Source organism: Pseudopipra pipra, chromosome 26 (genome assembly GCF_036250125.1).
Source record: "Pseudopipra pipra isolate bDixPip1 chromosome 26, bDixPip1.hap1, whole genome shotgun sequence".
Lineage (NCBI taxonomy): Eukaryota > Metazoa > Chordata > Aves > Passeriformes > Pipridae > Pseudopipra > Pseudopipra pipra.
This window is the reverse complement of record NC_087574.1, coordinates 182,502-208,270: the sequence shown is the minus strand read 5'-3', so window position 1 is coordinate 208,270 and position 25,769 is coordinate 182,502. Positions and strand designations below refer to the sequence as shown.

The 25,769-nt window shown below is 48.1% G+C and overlaps 2 protein-coding genes across 3 annotated transcripts; both read left to right on the top strand.

Moving 5' to 3' along the window:
• The first annotated feature begins 1,758 nt into the window (after window positions 1–1,758).
• On the top strand, window positions 1,759–8,298 carry LOC135403030 (ubiquitin carboxyl-terminal hydrolase 42-like). Of its 2 annotated transcripts, XM_064636640.1 has the most exons (13): window positions 1,759–1,975; window positions 2,556–2,665; window positions 3,249–3,449; window positions 3,836–3,946; window positions 4,022–4,124; window positions 4,251–4,318; window positions 4,479–4,549; window positions 5,098–5,180; window positions 5,481–5,592; window positions 5,926–6,066; window positions 6,275–6,375; window positions 7,135–7,273; window positions 7,576–8,298. In XM_064636640.1, the coding sequence occupies exons 2-13, from the start codon at window positions 2,641–2,643 to the stop codon at window positions 8,281–8,283; spliced, it is 1,863 nt and encodes a 620-aa protein (XP_064492710.1). In that variant the 5' UTR covers window positions 1,759–1,975; window positions 2,556–2,640; the 3' UTR covers window positions 8,284–8,298. The 2 variants fall into 2 exon arrangements, with proteins under 2 accessions (XP_064492710.1, XP_064492709.1); XM_064636639.1 differs by lacking the exons at window positions 1,759–1,975; window positions 2,556–2,665 and having other exon boundaries at window positions 2,993–3,449.
• Window positions 8,299–18,566: 10,268 nt separating this feature from the next.
• LOC135403065 (ubiquitin carboxyl-terminal hydrolase 42-like) lies at window positions 18,567–25,078 on the top strand. The gene is made up of 13 exons (XM_064636693.1): window positions 18,567–18,765; window positions 19,346–19,455; window positions 20,039–20,239; window positions 20,626–20,736; window positions 20,812–20,914; window positions 21,041–21,108; window positions 21,269–21,339; window positions 21,888–21,970; window positions 22,276–22,387; window positions 22,721–22,861; window positions 23,070–23,170; window positions 23,930–24,068; window positions 24,371–25,078. Exons 2-13 carry the CDS (start codon window positions 19,431–19,433, stop codon window positions 25,076–25,078), a joined length of 1,863 nt encoding a protein of 620 aa, XP_064492763.1. The 5' UTR covers window positions 18,567–18,765; window positions 19,346–19,430.
• The last annotated feature ends 691 nt before the right edge of the window (window positions 25,079–25,769 follow it).

Genomic DNA, 25,769 nt, shown 5'->3' with positions numbered 1-25,769 from the left:
CGCTTTTCACCTATTTATACAGATTTGGCAAACAAAGAAATTAATGTTCATTGCTTCCAAATTACATCACTCACTCCCTTTCATTACTTAGTATTCTATGTGGTATTGGTTATTAATTTCTCACTTTCTACTGTAATAACTTCATATCTTTAATCTTTTTTGCATATTTTCCCTCCCCTAGGGATTTTCTGACACAAATGCTGAGCCTTTGTTAGTCTTCTTCTTTAGCTGCTGGTTTCTGCAGAAGGTCCTTGTAGTCCATAAATCTTGTGTTCCAGATCTCCTCCTTCAACAGGACATCTTTCTCTGGCAGGCTTTCTCCACTGAAGCATAACAGGGTTAACTTCAACAAAACTTACAGTTTTAGTACTTTTCCCAGGCTGTGTTCTCCCAAAGGAGCTTATGACAATTTTTACTCCATGCTGGCTAAAGCTGATTTAAGGCTGAACGCACCGCCTATGATGTGTGTTAAAAACAACTAATCAAAAAGTTAATTAGGAACACTAAAAAAATTAGAAAAGTTTTATGATTTCCAACAAGCCCAAAACAACATAGGCCAAGTGCAGCAGGGACAAAACTGTCTCTACCCATTGATGCCAGGAAAAGGCAACAGTAGTAAAACTCAATAGCCACAGGTGCTATTAAGCCGGTATTTGTTTATTTCGGCGCCGGACGTGCGGGGGATAGCTCCGCCTAACACGCGCGTGCCCTCGCCCGTCATAGCTTCCGTTTTATACAATTAGGTCATACAGATTCATTGCACATTTTTACATCTTCCTGAACTCACCGAGAGTGGGCAGTGTTCTATGTAAATCTCGGGACACGCCTCCTGGAGCCTGCGCACTTCTCTCTGGTGGTTGCCTCGGGTAAGGGATGAAGGCTCAAAGTCTTCCTCTCTCTGAACTTCTCACCTCGCTCAGTCCCTCAGCATCTTCCCCTGGCAACGGCTCCTCATGGGCTGCCTGTCCACTCGGTGTCCCATTGGTTGCCTACGGGTTACCCTTTGGTACCCTGCACACTTTCCCACTGGCTGCCCCTTCGCACCATCACACAGCTTTCCCATTGGCTGCCTCTGGGCAACTCCCCATTGCCTGCTCACCAGCACATAGCTGCTATCTTAGCAACAGCACACGAACCTTAAAATTTCACTTATTAGACTGTGCAGCTTGAAATTTTCCCTTATCAATAGCAGCGTAACATTTTCTCAACAGCAACTTAACATTTTCCCTTATCACCATCCAGAGTGGGAGTCTGGCTAAAGCTGCGGCTGATCCAAACCTAACCCACCCTAGCGGCAGGAGTAAATGTGAAGCTGCCAAAAAGCCATCCAGGAACGTTTTCAGAGCTTGAGGACAAGACAGCAGCTGGGCAGGGGCCAGCAGCCAGCCAAGGTCCTCCCAGTGCAGCCTCTGAAGGGTTCCTTTGGCAGTCCCAGTTCAGGGTCAGCCCATGGCTGTACCCTGGGGGCAGATGAAATTAATTGGAAATGAACCCATTAGAGTCCAGGTGCTTTGCTAAGAGTCTCACTGATAGAAGTGGAAGTGAAACCCTCAGTGTCTTGGGGGTCAGAAAAGCTGTGACCTGGCTCAGTTACAGCCCTGAGCAGGCTTTTACTCCTCAGGCCGTGTGGCTCAGGGAAGGTGTGGGAGCTCTGTCAGAGGATAACTAGCCCTTTGCCACCAGCACGGGGGGAGGTGCAGTGGCTTCCACCTGGCGGACGTGCCATGTGGGTTCCTGTGCCCAAGAACCATGTGGTTCCATGTGGTTCCGTGTGGTTCCATGTGACCCCATGTCACAAAGGGGCAGAGATGTGGCACCCATCCGGTATCCTGAGGAGCGCGCCAACGAAAATCAGTTGGACAGAGTTGGCCTTCGGGATAACTCAGCTCCTTCCTTTGCTACTTGTGTGCCTGCCTTTTTTGGATGGTTTATTGTTTACTGACCGTTTCTCCTCAACTTTCATCCTCTTTCAAAGGTAATGCTTTGACTTTTGGCACAGATCATAGAGCAGGGTACATGGGATAAAAGTATAGGCTGATTTATACCTTCCTAGCTGTAGGCTGAGCTGTTACAACTTTTATAGGCTGGCCACGTATGACCTAGGCTAGAATTCCAGTTTGCTGATTCTTGGTTTTTTTTCCATAGCCTAGGATAGGTAAGCAGGGAGGTGACTGTAGTCTGAGGGGATGGGCTCAGCCCACCTTGATTGCTGGGGGAGGGAGGGAGGCAGAAAAAGGAGAGTAGCAGAGGCAGCAGTTAAAGTAGTGGCTGAAAGACGGTCACTCCTAGGAGGTGGGAAAGCCAGAGGGTTCTGCTGCTGAAGCAGTGTCAGGAGAGCAGCAGGGCCTCTTCAGAGAAGGTAACGTACATTGGAACATTTCAAAAGGGCCTTTGAACCCGCTGTGAGTTGGTGCCCCGCGACTGATCATAAGGGCGTGAGCTGCAGCTCAGCAGCAGTTACAAGCACCACTGAAAGACTTGGTGGTGGATGCCGTTCTGCGTTTATTTAGAGTTTTTATACTTTCGGTGAGCTACAGTAATTTCTTTGCAATTAGGTGACGGGATTGGTGCTGTTCTCTTTCTGGAGAGAAAGACATCCTTGGTCATCTAAAGCATTGCACTCTCTTCCTGAGAGAGGCAATGGCCACAGCAGGGAACGACTCCTGTGAGTAATAGCTTCACCAGCAGGTTTGGACTTTGTGAACTGCCACAGACAACTGACATGGCTGGTGGTCAAATCCCAGAACGATGTGCTCACAACCTAGAGTGATCTCTGGGATGTTTCCTGAGAGCAGTCAAACTGACCCCCGTGTTTACAATTAGACCCAGGAAAACACCTTTTGTCACTCCTCTGACACTAGGTACAAGACTTTGAAAGCTGCCATTGCTCGTAGAGAGGTCTGCCATCCTTTGGGTTACCTTCCGTGCTCACTATTTACTTGTTTTCAACAAGTTACAATCAGGAAAAGGGATGGCTTCACTGATAATTCAGTCTAGAACTCTACTGAGAAAGGAAGGTAGCCTGCGGCCCAGAAATCAGATTGTGGGTTTGTTGGACTCTCAGCAACGTAAACAGGGGAATGGATTTTTCCAAAACAGTAAATTTAAATGGCACTGTTTAAGCTTCCCCTGATGTTGTTGGGTTGGCAGTTAAAGCAGATGGTCCTGAGTGCTCCTGTAGAGACCTCACTGTTTAAATATGCCTTTGTGCCTCATTTCATCTCTTTCCAAATGGAATTTCCCTGCAGTCATTGCCGAGGGAATGACTCCGCCACAAAGGATCCTCTTTCCCCCGGAGAAGATTTGCATGGTCTGGCAGCAAAGACAGAGTGCTGGAGCAGGACTCCGCAATGTGGGCAACACATGCTTCCTTAATGCTGTCCTGCAATGCCTGACATACACCCCGCCGCTGGCCAACTATCTGCTCTCCCGGGAGCACAGCCAGGCCTGTGAGTACTCTTAGGGACGTCTCCCTGTAAATCTGTTAATCAAATCCCAAGGATTCCCAGAACCTGAAATTTGATTTAGGAGAAAAGCAGCCCTTTGTCAGCCCCAGAACTTGTGTTCTTTGTACACTCAGGAGCCACCTGTCCTATCCAGCTGTCTTATTCTTCATGAAGGCACGTCTTTCTAGCTCTGGGTCTCTATTCCTGCAAGTTAAAACCTCAGTTTAGCATTCCTCTGAAGAACATTTTCTGTGCACTAAAACGTCCCGTGCTTGTTGAAACACTGGGAGGAGTGGCATATTGCACTGGAGTGGGAGTGGAAGAAGAGGAGTATTCCACCACTAGGGATATTTTGCTAACCAGAGGACCTTCTCTCCCTCCCTCCTCAGGTCGCCAACAAGGCTTCTGCATGATGTGCATCATGGAAGCGCATGTTAACAAGGTCCTGCATTCCTCAGTCAGTGCCATCCTGCCTTTGGCTGTTCTCAGGGGTTTCAGACGTATGTGATTTCAGGTTCTTTGACAGGTTTTCTTCCCTTCCTGTAGGAGACAACTGCTAACTTCCTGTTTCTTAGTCATAGGAGAACATTTTCAGCTTGGCAGGGAGGAAGATGCCCATGACTTCTTATGCTGTACTGTCAATGCCATGCAGAGAGCTTGTCTGAGTGCAAGCAACGAGTAAGCACAAGCAAGTTACCTTTACAAAGTTCTGAGCCCTTTGGACTCCTTGATGTGGCCTCATCAAGGAAAACCTACAGCCGGGGCTTGGAGGAAGTAATGCTCTGTCTTACCACTTGTTTCCAGCTTGGACATATCATCCCAATCTACTACCATTGTCCATCAAATATTTGGAGGCTTTCTGAGATCCAGAGGTATGTTTCTACAACTACTGCTCTCCTTGGCACTGCCTGTGCCCTTCTGTCTGCCTGTGCCCAACAGCTGGTCCTGGGACTAGCAGGACAGGTACAATGAGCACAAAGCAGTACCATCGTTCAGCTCACCATTGCTCGGCATTTTGATTTTTCCTTCCAGTCATCTGCTTCAGCTGCAAAGCCATTTCTGATTCCTATGAGGCCTTCCTGGATGTCCCCTTGGATATCAAAGTAAGAGGTTTTGCAGTTGTGCTTCAAGACATGGCAAGGCTTTTCAGAGTCAACACATTTGTCCTGAAAGCATATACTGTGAACCCAAGAGGTCTTGGTCGTGGATGGGAAGGGGAACGGATGTTGTCCTCCTGCAGAGCCCATGGCACTGGTCTCTCTGTAGGTGCTGGCTTGAAGCTGGACAAGCGCCCATTATGCGCTCTGCACCCTTGACATATCCTCCTCCTTCTTTCCTTTGCCCTCCTTCAACACCTGTCTGGCTTCCAGGCTGATGGGTTGGATTGTTTTCACTACTGATGACCCTACATAACATCAGTAGCTCAATGGCAGGTGATACAGAGAGGGAGCTCTTGATTGCCCCTGAGAACCTCTGGGACAGGGGAAATGTTCAGCACCACACTCTCTTTCTGGCTCCTTCTGGATATAGCTTGCAGATTCATGGCGGGTCTCCTCAGCATCAGCTACAGGGGTTTTCTTGTCAGCTCCTGGAAAATGTTTGGGCCAGGGCATTTGCTGTAGCTCAGTGCACCGATTTCTCAATTCTCCAGGCAGCCTCATCCCTCACTGCAGCTCTGGAGGACTTTGTAACACCTGAGCACCTGGATGGTGAAAACTGCTTTAAATGTAGCAAGTAAGATGATTACTAACAACATATTAACACTAGACTCTGTGTGAGGGGGCTACAAGTCATTGAGCAGAAGTCATCGTGGAAGTTTACTGCACACTGATGAGACACAGTTTTGTTTGTCTGGTTTTTTGGGGGAGAGGGGTTGGGGTTTTTTGTTTGTTTGTTTGCTTGTTTGTTTGTTTTAAATATGGCACCGAATTGCCTTAAAATAGCATAAGGATGCACGAGACAAGAAAGGTTGTCTGACTGCCTTGGTGGAAGATAGGGTGCATTTCAGCGCTGTGCTCTGTGCTTGGTTTCAAGGTGTGAGAAGAATGTTGCCGCCACTAAGAGGTTCACTGTCCACTGTGCACCCAAGGTTCTCACTGTGTGTCTGAAGAGGTTTGACTGCTTCACTGGTGGGAAGATCAGCAAGGTGTGTACACTATTGGTGTGCAGCTTTCTCTTCAAGAAGCAGATTTCCTAAAGCAGTATGCTTGTTACAAGCTGCTTGTGTTGGGTTTTTTGTGGTCCCTTCTGGGGAGTGGAAAGTTCCTGTGGGAAGACAGGCAAGCACTGTGCTCTGATAGGGCTGCTTTGACTGAGAAGGGTTTCCTGCCACCCAAACGATTATATGTTGCTTTATGGAAAACCAAGTGCTCATGAGCCCCAGAGATGTATTGATACACCTGGACTGGCCCCTGCACTTGGTAGACTATTTCATGTCACAGACCAGGGTCTTTTCTGAGCCCTCTTGGTCTCTCCATAGGTTGTAGAGTATCCGGAGTACTTGGATCTTCGCCCATACATGTCTCAGGCAGATGGAGAAGCACTCCTCTACTCCTTATATGCTGTCCTGGTGCACAGTGGTGTCAGCTGTCATGGAGGACACTATTTCTGCTACACAAAGGTAAAAGAGCAACTTCCTTCCCAATGGGGAAAAATGTGTGCTGGGGAAGATAAACTTTCCTGTCAGTGTTACTGACAGCCAAAGTTTTGGGGCAGAAGGCCTCCTTAGTGGCTGGACTGCATTTGTTTTGACATGCTCTCGGTTTGGCAGTTTCCTACCTGTGTTTTTGGAGAGAAACCATGGAGAGATCCTTGCCTTTTTTTTACAGGCCAGCAATGGATTGTGGTACCGGATGGACGATGAATCTGTGGAGCTGTGTTCCATTGACACAGTTCTCAGGCAGCAAGCCTACCTGCTGTTCTATGCCAGGTAATAACCAGGATTCAAATATGTTCAGAATACATTTCCTTTTCCTCATTTGCAGTTGTGCTTCTCACCTTCCTGAGTGTTTTTCTCATCAAATGAAATTACTACCTGCATCATTCAGTGCTGTCAAATCTGAACTACTCCGTGTCTGTCCTTTACTGGGCTTCAGGCTGCGGCCCGGATGTAATCTGCTACTTGCCTGGTCTCTGATGTTGACTCTTGTAGATAAGAGGACTTAAAGAGGACCTCCAGGAAAGATGGGGAGGCACCATGTGTCAGGGAATGTAGTGACAGGATGAAGGCTGTCAGTTTTCAGCTAACAGAGGGCAGGTTTACATTAGATATTGGGAAGGAATTCTTTGCTGTAAGGCTGCTGAGACACTGGCACAGGTTGCCACAGCATCTGTGGGTGCCCCATCCCTGGAAGTGTTCAAGGCCAGGTTGGACAGGGCTTGGAGAAACCTTGGAATAGTGGAGGGTGTTCCTGCCCACCACAGCGGGGTGGAACAAGATAAAGTTAAAGGTCCCTTGCAACCCAAACAAGTCTGTGAATTTATGAAATGGAGGCTGTGGGAGGTATAGAGATGAGGTTTTTGTTGGGACAGAGGCAAACTTGGTGGGAAGACCCTAGCTGAGTTTCCCATTAGTGTCCTTGGTTAAGACTTCTCTCTGTCATAGAAACCTCTCTGAGAAAACGACTGAACCCCAGAGGAGGTTGCAACAACAGCTCTAAACTGAGATCACTCTTTTGTTTTTCTCCAGATGCTCGGATCTGAGAATTGGAGAAAGGGCTTCTTCCTCACTGGCACCATCACATGCCCCTTCCTTCCTCAGTCAGTGTGTGGCCAGCAGCAAGCAGGCAGGCTCTGTTGGACCACAGGGTCTGACTGGTAGGACTAAGGTAACTTTGGGGTCGTGGGTCAGGGCATCAGAGGAATAGTGGATTTCTTTCTGGGATCTCAGCATTTCTCTTCTGTCCCTCACACACCGCACCTTTCTTCCCAGCCACAACGCTGCTCCCTCTCAAAGCATCCCACCTGGATCCATCCCTTTTGTGCGCCTCTGGCCTTTTGGTCTTAGTAGCCCTCCAAAAGAGCCTTTTGGAGGCCCCAAACTGTCCTGTCCCAGAACTTGTAGGGGTTCCCCACTGCTCCGATCCTTTCAGGAGAAAAGGGCAGGAACTCTCCACAGCTCTCTTTGCAGGGCATGAAGGACACTGGCAGGGAGCGGTCCCGGAGCAGATCCCCTCTGTGGGGCAGGGATCTCCGCAGCTGGTCTGTGGACACCACAGACTATGATGACTCTTCAGAGAGAAGAACTGGTCCTCCAAGTCGTGACCGTGGTCCTAGGGATAGCACAGCTGCAAGGCCTTCCAAGAGGATCTGCCGGTGGGCTCCCGCTCCCAGGGCTGCTCAGGAGCAAACCTTGCTGAGGCAGAGGGAGCCAAGCAGATCTGTGCGGGGAACTTACAACCTTCGCAGCCGGTTTGTGCAGTACACAGACTATGACCGCTCACTGCGGAAGAGAAAGAGGCAGAGAACAAGTCCTCCATGTTGTGACCAAGTCTTAGTGAATACTGCAGTTCCAGGGCCCTCCAAAGCCAGCTCCAAGCAGGCTCTCATGCTCCGGGCTGCTCAGGAGCAAACCCGACAGAGGCAGAGAGAGCAGAGAAGATCAACATGGCGGGGCTATGATCGCCACAGCCAGTTTGGGCAGCACACAGACTACCGCCCTTCAGAGAAGAAGAGGAGGGTTTCCACGCCCCAGAGGTTCATGTCAGACAAGCATTCAGGGCACTCTGGCAAAGATGGCATTGGATTATGGCCCTGGCTCAAGCAGAACGGAAGACTAGCACTGCGTTTATTAGCCAAGGCATCCTTGTTTTCGATACGCCTTCTCAGACCTGAGTGAATGATTTATCTAAGTAGATGATAGTTACAATAATATAGAAATATCATTAGAAATATAGAAATATATATAGAAATATAGAATATATATATAGAAATATATATAGAAATATAGAATATATATAGAGAGATATATATAGAAATATAGAAATATATACAGAAATATAGAAATATAGAAATATATATAGAAATATAGAATATATACATATAGAAATATATATAGAAATATAGAATATATATATAGAAATATAAATAGAAATATAGAAATATATATAGAAATATTATATAGAAGTAGTATTTTATAATACATTATTACATGTTATATATCTTCAGCAATAGATAGTAATAGTATAATAAATATCATTAAAATAATAAAATAGTAAATACTAAAATACTTTAATCAGAGTTATTTATTCCACGTTGTAGATAATTATAGCTGGAAACATAGTGCAGTATTTGGAAGCAGTGTTGAAGCAATTATATTAAAGCTAAGAAAACAAATATTAAGTAGAGATTGTGCAGTACACAGACTACTGCCCTTCAGAGAAGAAGAGGAGGGTTTCCATGCCCCAGAGATTCACGTCAGACAAGCATTCAGGGCACTCTGGCAAAGATGGCGTTGGATTATGGCCCTGGCTCAAGCAGAATGGAAGACTAGCACTGCGTTTATTAGCCAAGGCATCCTTGTTTTCGACACGACTTCTCAGACCTGAGTGAATGATTTAGCTAAGAAGATGAGAGTTATAATAATATAGAAATATTATTAGAAATATAGACATATATATGGAAATATAGAATATAGAGAGAGAGAAGTATATATAGAAATATAGAAATATATATAGAAATATAATATAGAAATATAGAGAGAAGTAATACTTTATAATACATTATTACATGTTATATATATTCAGCAATAGATAGTAATGTTATAAGAAATATTATTAAAATAAAAGAATTATTTATTCCACGTTGTAGACAATTATAGCTACAAACATCTCAGCCTCGGCCATATCAATCAACATGACTGGTCTACTCTGGCCTCAAATCGGGAGGCCTGGAGACACACCATCTCTAACGCTGCTGTTTCCTTTGAGAATGCACGCAGAATCACTCTCGAGGAGAAAAGACAAGGCAGAAAGAATCATGTCTTGCAGAATATACCACCTAGGGAGTCTTTCTGCTGTGCCTTTTGCAATCGGATATGTCTATCTCGCATTGGCCTCATAAGCCACCAGCGTGCTTGTAACAAATGTGGATAGAGCCTTCTTAAATCTTTGTTCGAGAAGCCTAGCCACAATGATGTGTTTAAGACGGGTGTTCCATCATTTAGTGTTCTCACTGAAACCATGCAAATCGTGCGCCACTCGCTCACTTCCCACTCCTCCTTGCCTTCCCACTCCCCCTCCATCCTGAGGCAGGCTGGACAGGAGAATTGGAGGCACAAAAGGTAAAGATCGCAGGCTGAGATAAGAACAACTTACTGGAAAAGGCAATGAAATAAGAAAACAGTACAGCAACAGAACAGTAACAGAAACAATACTAATAACAGAGTGTACAAGGGAGGCAAATGACTCACACATGATTGCTCACCAGTTGGTGCCCAACTTTGCCACCACGCACACAACCTGGAAGAGACCCCTTCCCCCATCCTTGACAAAATGAGGAATAACCTCTATGTCCTGGCTGTGCCCCCTCCTGGATACTGCCCAAATTAACACTGTCCTGACCAGAAGCAGGACAATCACCTTCCGGATGTGCAGCACAGCTTTCGGGTCTGCACCGGAGGCACTGGATCCCTCCATGCCAGGGAGGGGAGACATCAGAGATGAGCAGACTTTGGAAAAACCTCACCTCTCACTCCGGCCCATCTTTTCTCATTTTATGGGATGGAAGAATACATACCCAACTCCACCCAGTGTCCTTCTCACTGGAAATCCCCTGAGCTTTGATTCCTTTGCTGACATGCTGCTTCCTCTGGGAAAAGCAGTCAGAAAACCCAAGGCCATTGCTTTGAGTGAAGGTCTTTCTTAGAACACTTTTCCTGAAGTGCACCCAGGAAGGCTGGGCTGCAGCAGCACATGGCCCCCATGGCTTTGCTACATCTCATCCAGAACACCTGGAAACCCTTCTCTCACCATCCAGCCGCTCCCCTGCCCTGTCTTCCCCACCCCACAGGGATGCTGACGAGGAGTTAACAAACTTCACAGTTCAATCCTGATATCCCACTGCTGACTGGGATGGAGTGAGACCAGGGGCAGTTTTGGCCCCCATCAGCACCAGCTCTTGGGACAGCCAGGCTCTCTCCTGACATGTGGGCTCATCTCTGCAGCTTTGCTGTCCTCCACAGGGCGTTTGCTGAAAAAAATCATCTTCTAGAAAAGATATATGACACCAGCCCAGGGGTCAGCAGCACCACACGAGAGCTTGGCAAGATGCCCTGAGGACAGCCAGGCCAGGCAGAGAGAGGTGGAAGGACCACAGGGGCTCTCTGAAGCAGCCACATTGTACAACATAGACAATGAGGCTAAATAAACACTGGGCTGAAAGATGATAGTGCTCTTACAAGGGAAATTTACAGCTGCTGTACAGGCCTGGGGCTCTTGCTGGAAAGCTTCAGTCTCTGGGCTCCCGGTGGCCAAAGGCATTGCAGATAACTCCTTCTCAAGCAATGGCAGGGAGCAGGGTGGAGAAGTCAAGGATGAGGCAGATCAGAAAGACTGGGGCAGCACAAAGAGATCTACAAGGGAGAGAGGCAGCATCTGAAAGGCACTCCTTGCTGACCTATGAGCTGGTGCCGTGGGCTCTACAACTGCTGCCTGCAGTCAGCTTGGAAGCTCTGGCAGTTTTAACAGGAGGTTTGTCTGCAAACAAGATGGAGAGACATTATGATGATGGATGCGGGTATATTCCTGACCTAGGCTCTCCAGAGGGAGATTTGCTGTCTCCTCGTGGGCCATAGAGGCTTTTAATATGGGATGAACTTCACTTGGTCTCCCCAAGCTCATGTCCAACCTGTTCCATGGCCTCTGACTGCGATCTGCTGTCCACCTAGCTTCATCCCCCCTCACAACCCTGGGGACTCCTTGGAGATGAATGGCTGCTGTGCCAGCACCTACTGCTCCAGGAAGGGAGTGCAAGGTGAAGATGCTACACTCGCAGGTGCAAAGAAGGTTCATTTTGCCATGGGATCCCAGGAGGTCACCATGCACATCGTCAATGGGGTCTGAAAAAAGAAAACTTACAGATGTTGAGGCAGCTGAGCTCATCAAGCACATGTAGAAAAGCTCCTGATTTCAGTATGGCTGGCTCTTTTGAAATGCCCCAGGAAGGAAGATTTGGTCTCAGGCATCATCAGCCCCATTGGCCAGTCTAGAGAGAACTGCCTGGACTTGAATCAGAAGTTTGTGGATAAGAGATTTAGCTTCATTTAGCTAGAAATGGGATATCTCTCTCCAGTGAGCCAGCTGCTTGCCATTCCGTTAGTCCCTGACCACAAGCAGCACTGAATCTGTGATCTCTCCCCCTCCAGTTTCTCGGAGTCCCTGGGTAACCCTGAAAGCACTGCTTCAGTATCAGGTTCTGCAAGAGGCCTTCCAAAAAGCAGATAGGGGACTAGGTGAGGGGAAGAACCAGAAGATCGCACACATTCTTCCCTGGATTCGTGAAAGACAATAAGAAAGGAATACAAGACCCCCAAAAGCAAGTCCACTTGATGGGAGCGGCAGGTGAGCATCTCTGGTTCAGTAGTGATATGACGCACTCAACTGCAGCTTGCAGACAAGAATCCTGAAACATTCCAGTAGCCAAGATTGCCACCTGATCCCAAGGTCCCCTGTCCTCTGCCCCATGCATTTCCACGGGACCAAAGCCCCTGTGCACAGCAAAAGGAAAGTATGTGAATGTACACACATGGTAACTTGCTCCTGGCCTTTTCAGCCTATGGAGGAAGACAGCTTCCCTCATCAGAAAATGAAGCAGGTCTGACCTGGACTTTCTCAAAACACTCTAAAGCCAGAGGCAGGTTTCTCCCACAAGCGACAGCAAAGCCCTCCTCCTGCCCATGTTGTTTGGGAAATGCCACAAGAACCAGGAGAATCACAGAGAGATTCACACCTTCAGAGACACCAGTGAGTGCAGCCCCTCCTGACATCATCTGGGCAGAAGCCTCCAGCCCTTGGGATGACTTTGCCTCCTAACAGAGGTGCCAGAGCATCTGATCTGGATTTACCAGGCCTGCCTTAGTACCATGCCACAATAATTGTCGCAGCATCCCAGCCTTTCCTTGCTCGAGCCAGTCTGTTTATAGGTTGTTTGGATCTCCACCTCCACATTGCAGGGGGATTGAACACCACTGATCACATCCACTTCTACCTCTGACCTGAAGGGAGAGGAAGATTTCCCCGTTTGCTGTTGTGGCAAGTGGCGCCTCTCTGCAAGAGATTTCACCTCCTGCTCGGGGCCCCTCTGCACTGGCCAGGCTCACTCCATGCTGCTGGACCTCTCCCAGCCCCTCTAAGCAGGGCTCCGGTCAAGTCTTTGTAACAACTCCCCATTCCTCAGAATGGCTTGGCACTCCTGTAGCAGTTTGGGTGGGGAATGCCAAACTCACACCAACAAATGGCTCTGTCCAATCACCTGAGCAGTAGCAGGTACCACCCAGTGCGGAGGTCAGCGCTTGAATAAAGACCTCCCCAACTTTTCTGGGTGCAGCTGGTAAGGCGATTTTGTTATAAAAGTAGCGGGGCAACTGAACTGCTTAAAGGGAGGAACAAAAGGGCACAAAAAGCACTGCGCAAAATGGCTCCAGCCTTAAATAAGGTGGGTAAGGAAGGCACTGGAACAGAAGATGGGGTTTAGGCGGAACATGCAAATTACAACCAATCGTAGGAGATAGGGGCTGAACATAACAATATACGGTACTGCGTCAAGTATCAACCAATGAAAGGACAGAACATACGTACAGTACAATACAATACAACAACTTATATGCAAAATCTACAGTTTCCTTATTAATTACACATTTTTAGGCTACCACAACCCAGCCTGCCCCATGCAGAGCCCTGGGGGTGGCTCCTGCTACGCCCAATGCCAGAAGAACACCACAGGAGACCCTGGGGAGGGAAGAAGGGAAGGAAAGAAGGAAATCTCAGGGCTTTGGATCTGGAGCAGCTGGGGGAACTCCAGTGCCTCCCAAGACGCCCTGTCAGACACGTGAGGAACTGCAGAGTCGAGAGCTCTCCCCACGCACCCCTACGGCCCGCTCCGAAATCAATACCGTTGACTGCCCATGGAAGGTCCCCTTCAGAGTAGTGACACGATCCCCGTAGCCCCTTGCTCTGGATTCCCCCGCCCATTCCTGGCCTCACCCCTTTGTGCCCAGAGCCCACTAGCTTTGAGCTACAGGGAGCAGAGGGGCTCTGTTGCCACCCTGTCAGGTGGCGTGAGCTGCAGAACAGCTCCAGCGGCCAAGTGCAGGGCTGAGCTCTCCATGGGACTGTGTCTGGCTTCAGGCAGTTTTCTGACAGGGAATGGGACTATTCTAGCCCAAAGGGAGCAATCAGGATTCAACATCTCTTTTGTTTAAGGCTATCAGGAGCCTTCTTGGTCGCTTATCCTTTGATTTTTGTCCAAATCTTGAAGTGGTTTTGATGAGGTACAAAAATGAGGTGCAGAAAGCATACCTTCCTCCCCCATAGACACAGTTTCCCCTCAGATCAGGGGGATCAGACCAAATCTCTGGTGGGAGCTGTTTTATTAAACTTGTCAGACCTTGAACATCAGGGGAGCTGTGTACAGCTCGTGGCAGCAGGTGCTGGGGCCTTGGCCAGTGTCACCTGGAAGGGGAAAGGAGGAAAGGGGACCAGCACACATCCCTGCTGCCCTGCATATCCCCTGAGCCAAGGGACACTTATGGACAGTTGTTCTGCACCTCCCCCTGTCCCCTTTTGGTCAGGGCTATCACCTGACACTGCGGTGACAGACGGGTTCATCAGGATATCCTTGGCAGAATGATGACGGCACTGAGTCATAGTGTAGTGGTTTGGACTTTGTTTTCCCCCAGAGGCTAAAGAGAAGTGGTAGACCCCAAGGGGTGGAAACCCTTGGAAATTTTGAAGTTCTGCCCAATGGGCGCTCCTGCAAAAATGTAAACATATCACAACCAGACCGGAAGAGATGAGTTGTAGTTTTGGTTGTTGTTGGAGAGGTGGCCATGTTGTAGAGCCACAAGGAAGGGGCTCTGTGCCCCTTGGGGCCTCTGGCCCCCTCCCAGCCCCTGGCTGAGGGGCTGCAGGGACCTGGAACAGCATAAAGCTGGGCTAGGTGCCTGTAGTTATGCCAGGAGATGTTTTCTCCATGGACGCAGAGCAGCAGCCGAGGCTGACCAGAGAAACGGTGGCAGAGAGCCAGAGATAAGGACCTGAACCAGAGGAGCAGCAGAAACAACATGCAGCACCGCAGAGAAGACTCCTGGAAAGGGAGGAGAAAGAGAGTCAGCAGCTGAGACACAGAGTTTGGGGTAAGACTGTACCAGATTCCCCAAAACTCCCTTGGAGACCCTCTTGGAGAAGAGGGACATAGACTCCTATTAAGGAGAAAAGTTTTAGACATGCAGCACCGGAGAGAGAGGAGCTAAGAAGCTCAAAAGAGCGTCCTGGAGCTGGGCCAGATGAAATGCAGGGGGAGTTGACCTTGGCTCCCCCCTTGCACTGCTGCCACGGTGGCAGCCTGAGAGGCCCTGCAAGAGATACCAGACCGTCACGAAGACCCCCCTGTGTCTTCGTGATATGACGTGGTGAAACGACCTTGTCTGGGGTTACGAAGCCCACGGAAGACCCCTTTGCCTGTGTCAAGGGGGCCGAGGGAGAGTTTGGATACCTCCCATGTGAGTGCTGGCAGAAAGCCAGCTATCAGCTGCTGCATGTGGAGAAGACAGACAGACTGCTGCCTCAGAAGATGCTGCTGCTTAAGGACTGGAAGGGATCTGTCCTTCTTTCCCTCCTGGACTTTTATTTGGAGGGGAGAAGAGATCTGGTCCATTGTAAATACTATATGTCATGGTAGAGATAGTTGTGATCATGTGTATAATGTGATGTTATATTTATTTGTACAGTCATTGTAATATATTCCCTTTCCCCCACTTTGAGTCTGGTGTGTTTTGTCTGGAAAAGCCCATCTCACATTAGGTTGAGATGTGGGAGGGGGATGGAGCTAGGGAATTGGATTTTTTGGGGCTATCTCAAACCATGACACATAGTTACAATTAAAGCTTCATTTTTTTTAACATCATGGTATGATCACTATAGCCCAGAACACCATGATTTGAGTAGCACAAGATTTCTATAAGCAGCACCAGCATAGCAAGATTTTGTAAGCCCTTTAGCACAGAACTGTACAGCACAGCTCAGCTTATGATGCCTGATCACCTGGACCTGATCACTCTGCAGGCCAGGGCACATCCTAATCCTTGGTTTGTCATGTCAATATAACAATCTTAATCTAGACTTGAAACACGTTAACAGAACAGGAGTGGCCCTTTCAGGGGAGAAGAGTCTGTTTGGTATTAAGATGGGGCTCTGCGTGCTGCTGTGCTGCCCTGTGCTGCTGTGAGGCCATCCCAGCCCGGCAGGCAGGTGCCTGTGACCTGCAAGGCCTGTGAGGAGCAAAGGAGTCGGCCTGGGGCCTGGAAATGGGAAGGCTGATAGGGAGGGGGAGAAGGGGTCTTCCTGGCGCACTGGACCTTCAGGGACTGACGATGAGGGCAAAGGGGACTCATGTAGGACCAGCTTGGTCACAGAGCACAGCTGTTTACGTCCTAAAATGCCCCCATATGAGCAGGAGGCAGGAGCAGAGGCACTGTTCACGAGTGCCATTGTTGATTGTCTTCATCAGAGAGCTCCTGAAGTGCTGCTGAGGGGATGGTAATACAGGACCTAGACATCAGGTTAGGGCAGGGGCATAAAAAGTCACCTGAGAGGTGTAATGCAGGAGTAAATGCAGATACTTTGTCTGGGTAAGGGACACAAAGGAGCCTCCCCAAGGATGACAGGGATAAAACCAGCTGCTGCAAGACGTGATGAAAAAAGCCATCCAAGCAAAGTCATGCCCTAGCTGGATGCCCCAAGTATAAAAGAAGAAACACCTCGGAGTGGAGCAGGAGCCATATGAACTGTGCTGAGCTGGGCAGGAGTAAAACCACCTGTCCTGAGAAGAACTGAGTAAAACTTGATGCCCCATTCCAGGCAGGGGCCAAACCAGCCAGGTCAAGTGTTGTTAAATAACAACCAGCTGCATCCTTGGCGCATGAGAAACACTATCTGCCTGCTGAGCAGAGGTTACACCAGGTGTCCAGAGGACTGCCTGTTGCTAAACACCTCTGAAACTGTCGGGATAAATAGGACCCTCTGACAAATTGGCTTTTTAGTGTTAGAAAGCAAGTGATTACTTTTATTTGCAGCCCTGCGTGCGCATGTGGCTGACAAAAATCCTGCCTCCGTACTGACAGCAAGACATCGCTTTTCACCTATTTATACAGATTTGGCAAACAAAGAAATTAATGTTCATTGCTTCCAAATTACATCACTCACTCCCTTTCATTACTTAGTATTCTATGTGGTATTGGTTATTAATTTCTCACTTTCTACTGTAATAACTTCATATCTTTAATCTTTTTTGCATATTTTCCCTCCCCTAGGGATTTTCTGACACAAATGCTGAGCCTTTGTTAGTCTTCTTCTTTAGCTGCTGGTTTCTGCAGAAGGTCCTTGTAGTCCATAAATCTTGTGTTCCAGATCTCCTCCTTCAACAGGACATCTTTCTCTGGCAGGCTTTCTCCACTGAAGCATAACAGGGTTAACTTCAACAAAACTTACAGTTTTAGTACTTTTCCCAGGCTGTGTTCTCCCAAAGGAGCTTATGACAATTTTTACTCCATGCTGGCTAAAGCTGATTTAAGGCTGAACGCACCGCCTATGATGTGTGTTAAAAACAACTAATCAAAAAGTTAATTAGGAACACTAAAAAAATTAGAAAAGTTTTATGATTTCCAACAAGCCCAAAACAACATAGGCCAAGTGCAGCAGGGACAAAACTGTCTCTACCCATTGATGCCAGGAAAAGGCAACAGTAGTAAAACTCAATAGCCACAGGTGCTATTAAGCCGGTATTTGTTTATTTCGGCGCCGGACGTGCGGGGGATAGCTCCGCCTAACACGCGCGTGCCCTCGCCCGTCATAGCTTCCGTTTTATACAATTAGGTCATACAGATTCATTGCACATTTTTACATCTTCCTGAACTCACCGAGAGTGGGCAGTGTTCTATGTAAATCTCGGGACACGCCTCCTGGAGCCTGCGCACTTCTCTCTGGTGGTTGCCTCGGGTAAGGGATGAAGGCTCAAAGTCTTCCTCTCTCTGAACTTCTCACCTCGCTCAGTCCCTCAGCATCTTCCCCTGGCAACGGCTCCTCATGGGCTGCCTGTCCACTCGGTGTCCCATTGGTTGCCTACGGGTTACCCTTTGGTACCCTGCACACTTTCCCACTGGCTGCCCCTTCGCACCATCACACAGCTTTCCCATTGGCTGCCTCTGGGCAACTCCCCATTGCCTGCTCACCAGCACATAGCTGCTATCTTAGCAACAGCACACGAACCTTAAAATTTCACTTATTAGACTGTGCAGCTTGAAATTTTCCCTTATCAATAGCAGCGTAACATTTTCTCAACAGCAACTTAACATTTTCCCTTATCACCATCCAGAGTGGGAGTCTGGCTAAAGCTGCGGCTGATCCAAACCTAACCCACCCTAGCGGCAGGAGTAAATGTGAAGCTACCAAAAAGCCATCCAGGAACGTTTTCAGAGCTTGAGGACAAGACAGCAGCTGGGCAGGGGCCAGCAGCCAGCCAAGGTCCTCCCAGTGCAGCCTCTGAAGGGTTCCTTTGGCAGTCCCAGTTCAGGGTCAGCCCATGGCTGTACCCTGGGGGCAGATGAAATTAATTGGAAATGAACCCATTAGAGTCCAGGTGCTTTGCTAAGAGTCTCACTGATAGAAGTGGAAGTGAAACCCTCAGTGTCTTGGGGGTCAGAAAAGCTGTGACCTGGCTCAGTTACAGCCCTGAGCAGGCTTTTACTCCTCAGGCCGTGTGGCTCAGGGAAGGTGTGGGAGCTCTGTCAGAGGATAACTAGCCCTTTGCCACCAGCACGGGGGGAGGTGCAGTGGCTTCCACCTGGCGGACGTGCCATGTGGGTTCCTGTGCCCAAGAACCATGTGGTTCCATGTGGTTCCGTGTGGTTCCATGTGACCCCATGTCACAAAGGGGCAGAGATGTGGCACCCATCCGGTATCCTGAGGAGCGCGCCAACGAAAATCAGTTGGACAGAGTTGGCCTTCGGGATAACTCAGCTCCTTCCTTTGCTACTTGTGTGCCTGCCTTTTTTGGATGGTTTATTGTTTACTGACCGTTTCTCCTCAACTTTCATCCTCTTTCAAAGGTAATGCTTTGACTTTTGGCACAGATCATAGAGCAGGGTACATGGGATAAAAGTATAGGCTGATTTATACCTTCCTAGCTGTAGGCTGAGCTGTTACAACTTTTATAGGCTGGCCACGTATGACCTAGGCTAGAATTCCAGTTTGCTGATTCTTGGTTTTTTTTCCATAGCCTAGGATAGGTAAGCAGGGAGGTGACTGTAGTCTGAGGGGATGGGCTCAGCCCACCTTGATTGCTGGGGGAGGGAGGGAGGCAGAAAAAGGAGAGTAGCAGAGGCAGCAGTTAAAGTAGTGGCTGAAAGACGGTCACTCCTAGGAGGTGGGAAAGCCAGAGGGCTCTGCTGCTGAAGCAGTGTCAGGAGAGCAGCAGGGCCTCTTCAGAGAAGGTAACGTACATTGGAACATTTCAAAAGGGCCTTTGAACCCGCTGTGAGTTGGTGCCCCGCGACTGATCATAAGGGCGTGAGCTGCAGCTCAGCAGCAGTTACAAGCACCACTGAAAGACTTGGTGGTGGATGCCGTTCTGCGTTTATTTAGAGTTTTTATACTTTCGGTGAGCTACAGTAATTTCTTTGCAATTAGGTGACGGGATTGGTGCTGTTCTCTTTCTGGAGAGAAAGACATCCTTGGTCATCTAAAGCATTGCACTCTCTTCCTGAGAGAGGCAATGGCCACAGCAGGGAACGACTCCTGTGAGTAATAGCTTCACCAGCAGGTTTGGACTTTGTGAACTGCCACAGACAACTGACATGGCTGGTGGTCAAATCCCAGAACGATGTGCTCACAACCTAGAGTGATCTCTGGGATGTTTCCTGAGAGCAGTCAAACTGACCCCCGTGTTTACAATTAGACCCAGGAAAACACCTTTTGTCACTCCTCTGACACTAGGTACAAGACTTTGAAAGCTGCCATTGCTCGTAGAGAGGTCTGCCATCCTTTGGGTTACCTTCCGTGCTCACTATTTACTTGTTTTCAACAAGTTACAATCAGGAAAAGGGATGGCTTCACTGATAATTCAGTCTAGAACTCTACTGAGAAAGGAAGGTAGCCTGCGGCCCAGAAATCAGATTGTGGGTTTGTTGGACTCTCAGCAACGTAAACAGGGGAATGGATTTTTCCAAAACAGTAAATTTAAATGGCACTGTTTAAGCTTCCCCTGATGTTGTTGGGTTGGCAGTTAAAGCAGATGGTCCTGAGTGCTCCTGTAGAGACCTCACTGTTTAAATACGCCTTTGTGCCTCATTTCATCTCTTTCCAAATGGAATTTCCCTGCAGTCATTGCCGAGGGAATGACTCCGCCACAAAGGATCCTCTTTCCCCCGGAGAAGATTTGCATGGTCTGGCAGCAAAGACAGAGTGCTGGAGCAGGACTCCGCAATGTGGGCAACACATGCTTCCTTAATGCTGTCCTGCAATGCCTGACATACACCCCGCCGCTGGCCAACTATCTGCTCTCCCGGGAGCACAGCCAGGCCTGTGAGTACTCTTAGGGACGTCTCCCTGTAAATCTGTTAATCAAATCCCAAGGATTCCCAGAACCTGAAATTTGATTTAGGAGAAAAGCAGCCCTTTGTCAGCCCCAGAACTTGTGTTCTTTGTACACTCAGGAGCCACCTGTCCTATCCAGCTGTCTTATTCTTCATGAAGGCACGTCTTTCTAGCTCTGGGTCTCTATTCCTGCAAGTTAAAACCTCAGTTTAGCATTCCTCTGAAGAACATTTTCTGTGCACTAAAACGTCCCGTGCTTGTTGAAACACTGGGAGGAGTGGCATATTGCACTGGAGTGGGAGTGGAAGAAGAGGAGTATTCCACCACTAGGGATATTTTGCTAACCAGAGGACCTTCTCTCCCTCCCTCCTCAGGTCGCCAACAAGGCTTCTGCATGATGTGCATCATGGAAGCGCATGTTAACAAGGTCCTGCATTCCTCAGTCAGTGCCATCCTGCCTTTGGCTGTTCTCAGGGGTTTCAGACGTATGTGATTTCAGGTTCTTTGACAGGTTTTCTTCCCTTCCTGTAGGAGACAACTACTAACTTCCTGTTTCTTAGTCATAGGAGAACATTTTCAGCTTGGCAGGGAGGAAGATGCCCATGACTTCTTATGCTGTACTGTCAATGCCATGCAGAGAGCTTGTCTGAGTGCAAGCAACGAGTAAGCACAAGCAAGTTACCTTTACAAAGTTCTGAGCCCTTTGGACTCCTTGATGTGGCCTCATCAAGGAAAACCTACAGCCGGGGCTTGGAGGAAGTAATGCTCTGTCTTACCACTTGTTTCCAGCTTGGACATATCATCCCAATCTACTACCATTGTCCATCAAATATTTGGAGGCTTTCTGAGATCCAGAGGTATGTTTCTACAACTACTGCTCTCCTTGGCACTGCCTGTGCCCTTCTGTCTGCCTGTGCCCAACAGCTGGTCCTGGGACTAGCAGGACAGGTACAATGAGCACAAAGCAGTACCATCGTTCAGCTCACCATTGCTCGGCATTTTGATTTTTCCTTCCAGTCATCTGCTTCAGCTGCAAAGCCATTTCTGATTCCTATGAGGCCTTCCTGGATGTCCCCTTGGATATCAAAGTAAGAGGTTTTGCAGTTGTGCTTCAAGACATGGCAAGGCTTTTCAGAGTCAACACATTTGTCCTGAAAGCATATACTGTGAACCCAAGAGGTCTTGGTCGTGGATGGGAAGGGGAACGGATGTTGTCCTCCTGCAGAGCCCATGGCACTGGTCTCTCTGTAGGTGCTGGCTTGAAGCTGGACAAGCACCCATTATGCGCTCTGCACCCTTGACATATCCTCCTCCTTCTTTCCTTTGCCCTCCTTCAACACCTGTCTGGCTTCCAGGCTGATGGGTTGGATTGTTTTCACTACTGATGACCCTACATAACATCAGTAGCTCAATGGCAGGTGATACAGAGAGGGAGCTCTTGATTGCCCCTGAGAATCTCTGGGACAGGGGAAATGTTCAGCACCACACTCTCTTTCTGGCTCCTTCTGGATATAGCTTGCAGATTCATGGCGGGTCTCCTCAGCATCAGCTACAGGGGTTTTCTTGTCAGCTCCTGGAAAATGTTTGGGCCAGGGCATTTGCGGTAGCTCAGTGCACCGATTTCTCAATTCTCCAGGCAGCCTCATCCCTCACTGCAGCTCTGGAGGACTTTGTAACACCTGAGCACCTGGATGGTGAAAACTGCTTTAAATGTAGCAAGTAAGATGATTACTAACAACATATTAACACTAGACTCTGTGTGAGGGGGCTACAAGTCATTGAGCAGAAGTCATCTTCTCGTGGAAGTTTACTGCACACTGATGAGACACAGTTTTGTTTGTCTGGTTTTTTGGGGGAGAGGGGTTGGGGTTTTTTGTTTGCTTGTTTGTTTGTTTGTTTGTTTTAAATATGGCACCAAATTGCCTTAAAATAGCATAAGGATGCACGAGACAAGAAAGGTTGTCTGACTGCCTTGGTGGAAGATAGGGTGCATTTCAGCGCTGTGCTCTGTGCTTGGTTTCAAGGTGTGAGAAGAATGTTGCCGCCACTAAGAGGTTCACTGTCCACTGTGCACCCAAGGTTCTCACTGTGTGTCTGAAGAGGTTTGACTGCTTCACTGGTGGGAAGATCAGCAAGGTGTGTACACTATTGGTGTGCAGCTTTCTCTTCAAGAAGCAGATTTCCTAAAGCAGTATGCTTGTTACAAGCTACTTGTGTTGGGTTTTTTGTGGTCCCTTCTGGGGAGTGGAAAGTTCCTGTGGGAAGACAGGCAAGCACTGTGCTCTGATAGGGCTGCTTTGACTGAGAAGGGTTTCCTGCCCCCCAAACGATTATATGTTGCTTTATGGAAAACCAAGTGCTCATGAGCCCCAGAGATGTATTGATACACCTGGACTGGCCCCTGCACTTGGTAGACTATTTCATGTCACAGACCAGGGACTTTTCTGAGCCCTCTTGGTCTCTCCATAGGTTGTAGAGTATCCGGAGTACTTGGATCTTCGCCCATACATGTCTCAGGCAGATGGAGAAGCACTCCTCTACTCCTTATATGCTGTCCTGGTGCACAGTGGTGTCAGCTGTCATGGAGGACACTATTTCTGCTACACAAAGGTAAAAGAGCAACTTCCTTCCCAATGGGGAAAAATGTGTGCTGGGGAAGATAAACTTTCCTGTCAGTGTTACTGACAGCCAAAGTTTTGGGGCAGGAGGCCTCCTTAGTGGCTGGACTGCATTTGTTTTGACATGCTCTCGGTTTGGCAGTTTCCTACCTGTGTTTTTGGAGAGAAACCATGGAGAGATCCTTGCCTTTTTTTTACAGGCCAGCAATGGATTGTGGTACCGGATGGACGATGAATCTGTGGAGCTGCGTTCCATTGACACAGTTCTCAGGCAGCAAGCCTACCTGCTGTTCTATGCCAGGTAACAACCAGGATTCAAATATGTTCAGAATACATTTCCTTTTCCTCATTTGCAGTTGTGCTTCTCACCTTCCTGAGTGTTTTTCTCATCAAATGAAATTACTACCTGCATCATTCAGTGCTGTCAAATCTGAACTACTCCGTGTCTGTCCTTTACTGGGCTTCAGGCTGCGGCCCGGATGTAATCTGCTACTTGCCTGGTCTCTGATGTTGACTCTTGTAGATAAGAGGACTTAAAGAGGACCTCCAGGAAAGATGGGGAGGCACCATGTGTCAGGGAATGTAGTGACAGGATGAAGGCTGTCAGTTTTCAGCTAACAGAGGGCAGGTTTACATTAGATATTGGGAAGGAATTCTTTGCTGTAAGGCTGCTGAGACACTGGCACAGGTTGCCACAGCATCTGTGGGTGCCCCATCCCTGGAAGTGTTCAAGGCCAGGTTGGACAGGGCTTGGAGAAACCTTGGAATAGTGGAGGGTGTTCCTGCCCACCACAGCGGGGTGGAACAAGATAAAGTTAAAGGTCCCTTGCAACCCAAACAAGTCTGTGAATTTATGAAATGGAGGCTGTGGGAGGTATAGAGATGAGGTTTTTGTTGGGACAGAGGCAAACTTGGTGGGAAGACCCTAGCTGAGTTTCCCATTAGTGTCCTTGGTTAAGACTTCTCTCTGTCATAGAAACCTCTCTGAGAAAACGACTGAACCCCAGAGGAGGTTGCAACAACAGCTCTAAACTGAGATCACTCTTTTGTTTTTCTCCAGATGCTCGGATCTGAGAATTGGAGAAAGGGCTTCTTCCTCACTGGCACCATCACATGCCCCTTCCTTCCTCAGTCAGTGTGTGGCCAGCAGCAAGCAGGCGGGCTCTGTTGGACCACAGGGTCTGACTGGTAGGACTAAGGTAACTTTGGGGTCGTGGGTCAGGGCATCAGAGGAATAGTGGATTTCTTTCTGGGATCTCAGCATTTCTCTTCTGTCCCTCACACACCGCACCTTTCTTCCCAGCCACAACGCTGCTCCCTCTCAAAGCATCCCACCTGGATCCATCCCTTTTGTGCGCCTCTGGCCTTTTGGTCTTAGTAGCCCTCCAAAAGAGCCTTTTGGAGGCCCCAAACTGTCCTGTCCCAGAACTTGTAGGGGTTCCCCACTGCTCCGATCCTTTCAGGAGAAAAGGGCAGGAACTCTCCACAGCTCTCTTTGCAGGGCATGAAGGACACTGGCAGGGAGCGGTCCCGGAGCAGATCCCCTCTGTGGGGCAGGGATCTCCGCAGCTGGTCTGTGGACACCACAGACTATGATGACTCTTCAGAGAGAAGAACTGGTCCTCCAAGTCGTGACCGTGGTCCTAGGGATAGCACAGCTGCAAGGCCTTCCAAGAGGATCTGCCGGTGGGCTCCCGCTCCCAGGGCTGCTCAGGAGCAAACCTTGCTGAGGCAGAGGGAGCCAAGCAGATCTGTGCGGGGAACTTACAACCTTCGCAGCCAGTTTGTGCAGTACACAGACTATGACCGCTCACTGCGGAAGAGAAAGAGGCAGAGAACAAGTCCTCCATGTTGTGACCAAGTCTTAGTGAATACTGCAGTTCCAGGGCCCTCCAAAGCCAGCTCCAAGCAGGCTCTCATGCTCCGGGCTGCTCAGGAGCAAACCCGACAGAGGCAGAGAGAGCAGAGAAGATCAACATGGCGGGGCTATGATCGCCACAGCCAGTTTGGGCAGCACACAGACTACCGCCCTTCAGAGAAGAAGAGGAGGGTTTCCGCGCCCCAGAGATTCACGTCAGACAAGCATTCAGGGCACTCTGGCAAAGATGGCATTGGATTATGGCCCTGGCTCAAGCAGAACGGAAGACTAGCACTGCGTTTATTAGCCAAGGCATCCTTGTTTTCGATACGCCTACTCAAACCTGAGTGAATGATTTATCTAAGTAGATGATAGTTACAATAATATAGAAATATCATTAGAAATATAGAAATATATATAGAAATATATATAGAAATATAGAAATATATATAGAAATATAGAATATATACATATAGAAATATATATAGAAATATAGAATATATATAGAAATATAAATAGAAATATTATATAGAAGTAATATTTTATAATACATTGTTACATGTTATATATATTCAGCAATTTATAGTAATAGTATAATAAATATTATTAAAATAATAAAATAGTAAATACTAAAATACTTTAATCAGAGTTATTTATTCCACATTGTAGATAATTATAGCTGGAAACATAGTGCAGTATTTGGAAGCAGTGTTGAAGCAATTATATTAAAGCTAAGAAAACAAATATTAAGTAGAGATTGTGCAGTACACAGACTACCGCCCTTCAGAGAAGAAGAGGAGGGTTTCCACACCCCAGAGATTCACGTCAGACAAACATTCAGGGCACTCTGGCAATGATGGCGTTGGATTATGGCCCTGGCTCAAGCAGAACGGAAGACTAGCACTGCGTTTATTAGCCAAGGCATCCTTGTTTTCAACACGCCTACTCAAACCTGAGTGAATGATTTATCTAAGTAGATGATAGTTATAATAATATAGAGATATTATTAGAAATATAGACATATATATGGAAATATAGAAAC

Excerpts from the sequence above, each read along its gene's own strand:
- LOC135403030 (XM_064636639.1), top strand. The coding sequence starts at position 3,200 with ATGCCTTTGTGCCTCATTTCATCTCTTTCCAAATGGAATTTCCCTGCA. Across the intron at positions 5,181-5,480 it reads AACTGCTTTAAATGTAGCAA|GTGTGAGAAGAATGTTGCCG; the intron begins GTAAGATGATTA and ends CTTGGTTTCAAG. Across the intron at positions 5,593-5,925 it reads CTGGTGGGAAGATCAGCAAG|GTTGTAGAGTATCCGGAGTA; the intron begins GTGTGTACACTA and ends GTCTCTCCATAG.
- LOC135403065 (XM_064636693.1), top strand. The coding sequence starts at position 19,431 with ATGGCCACAGCAGGGAACGACTCCT. Across the intron at positions 20,915-21,040 it reads TGTCTGAGTGCAAGCAACGA|CTTGGACATATCATCCCAAT; the intron begins GTAAGCACAAGC and ends ACTTGTTTCCAG. Across the intron at positions 24,069-24,370 it reads GTCTGACTGGTAGGACTAAG|GGCATGAAGGACACTGGCAG; the intron begins GTAACTTTGGGG and ends CTCTCTTTGCAG.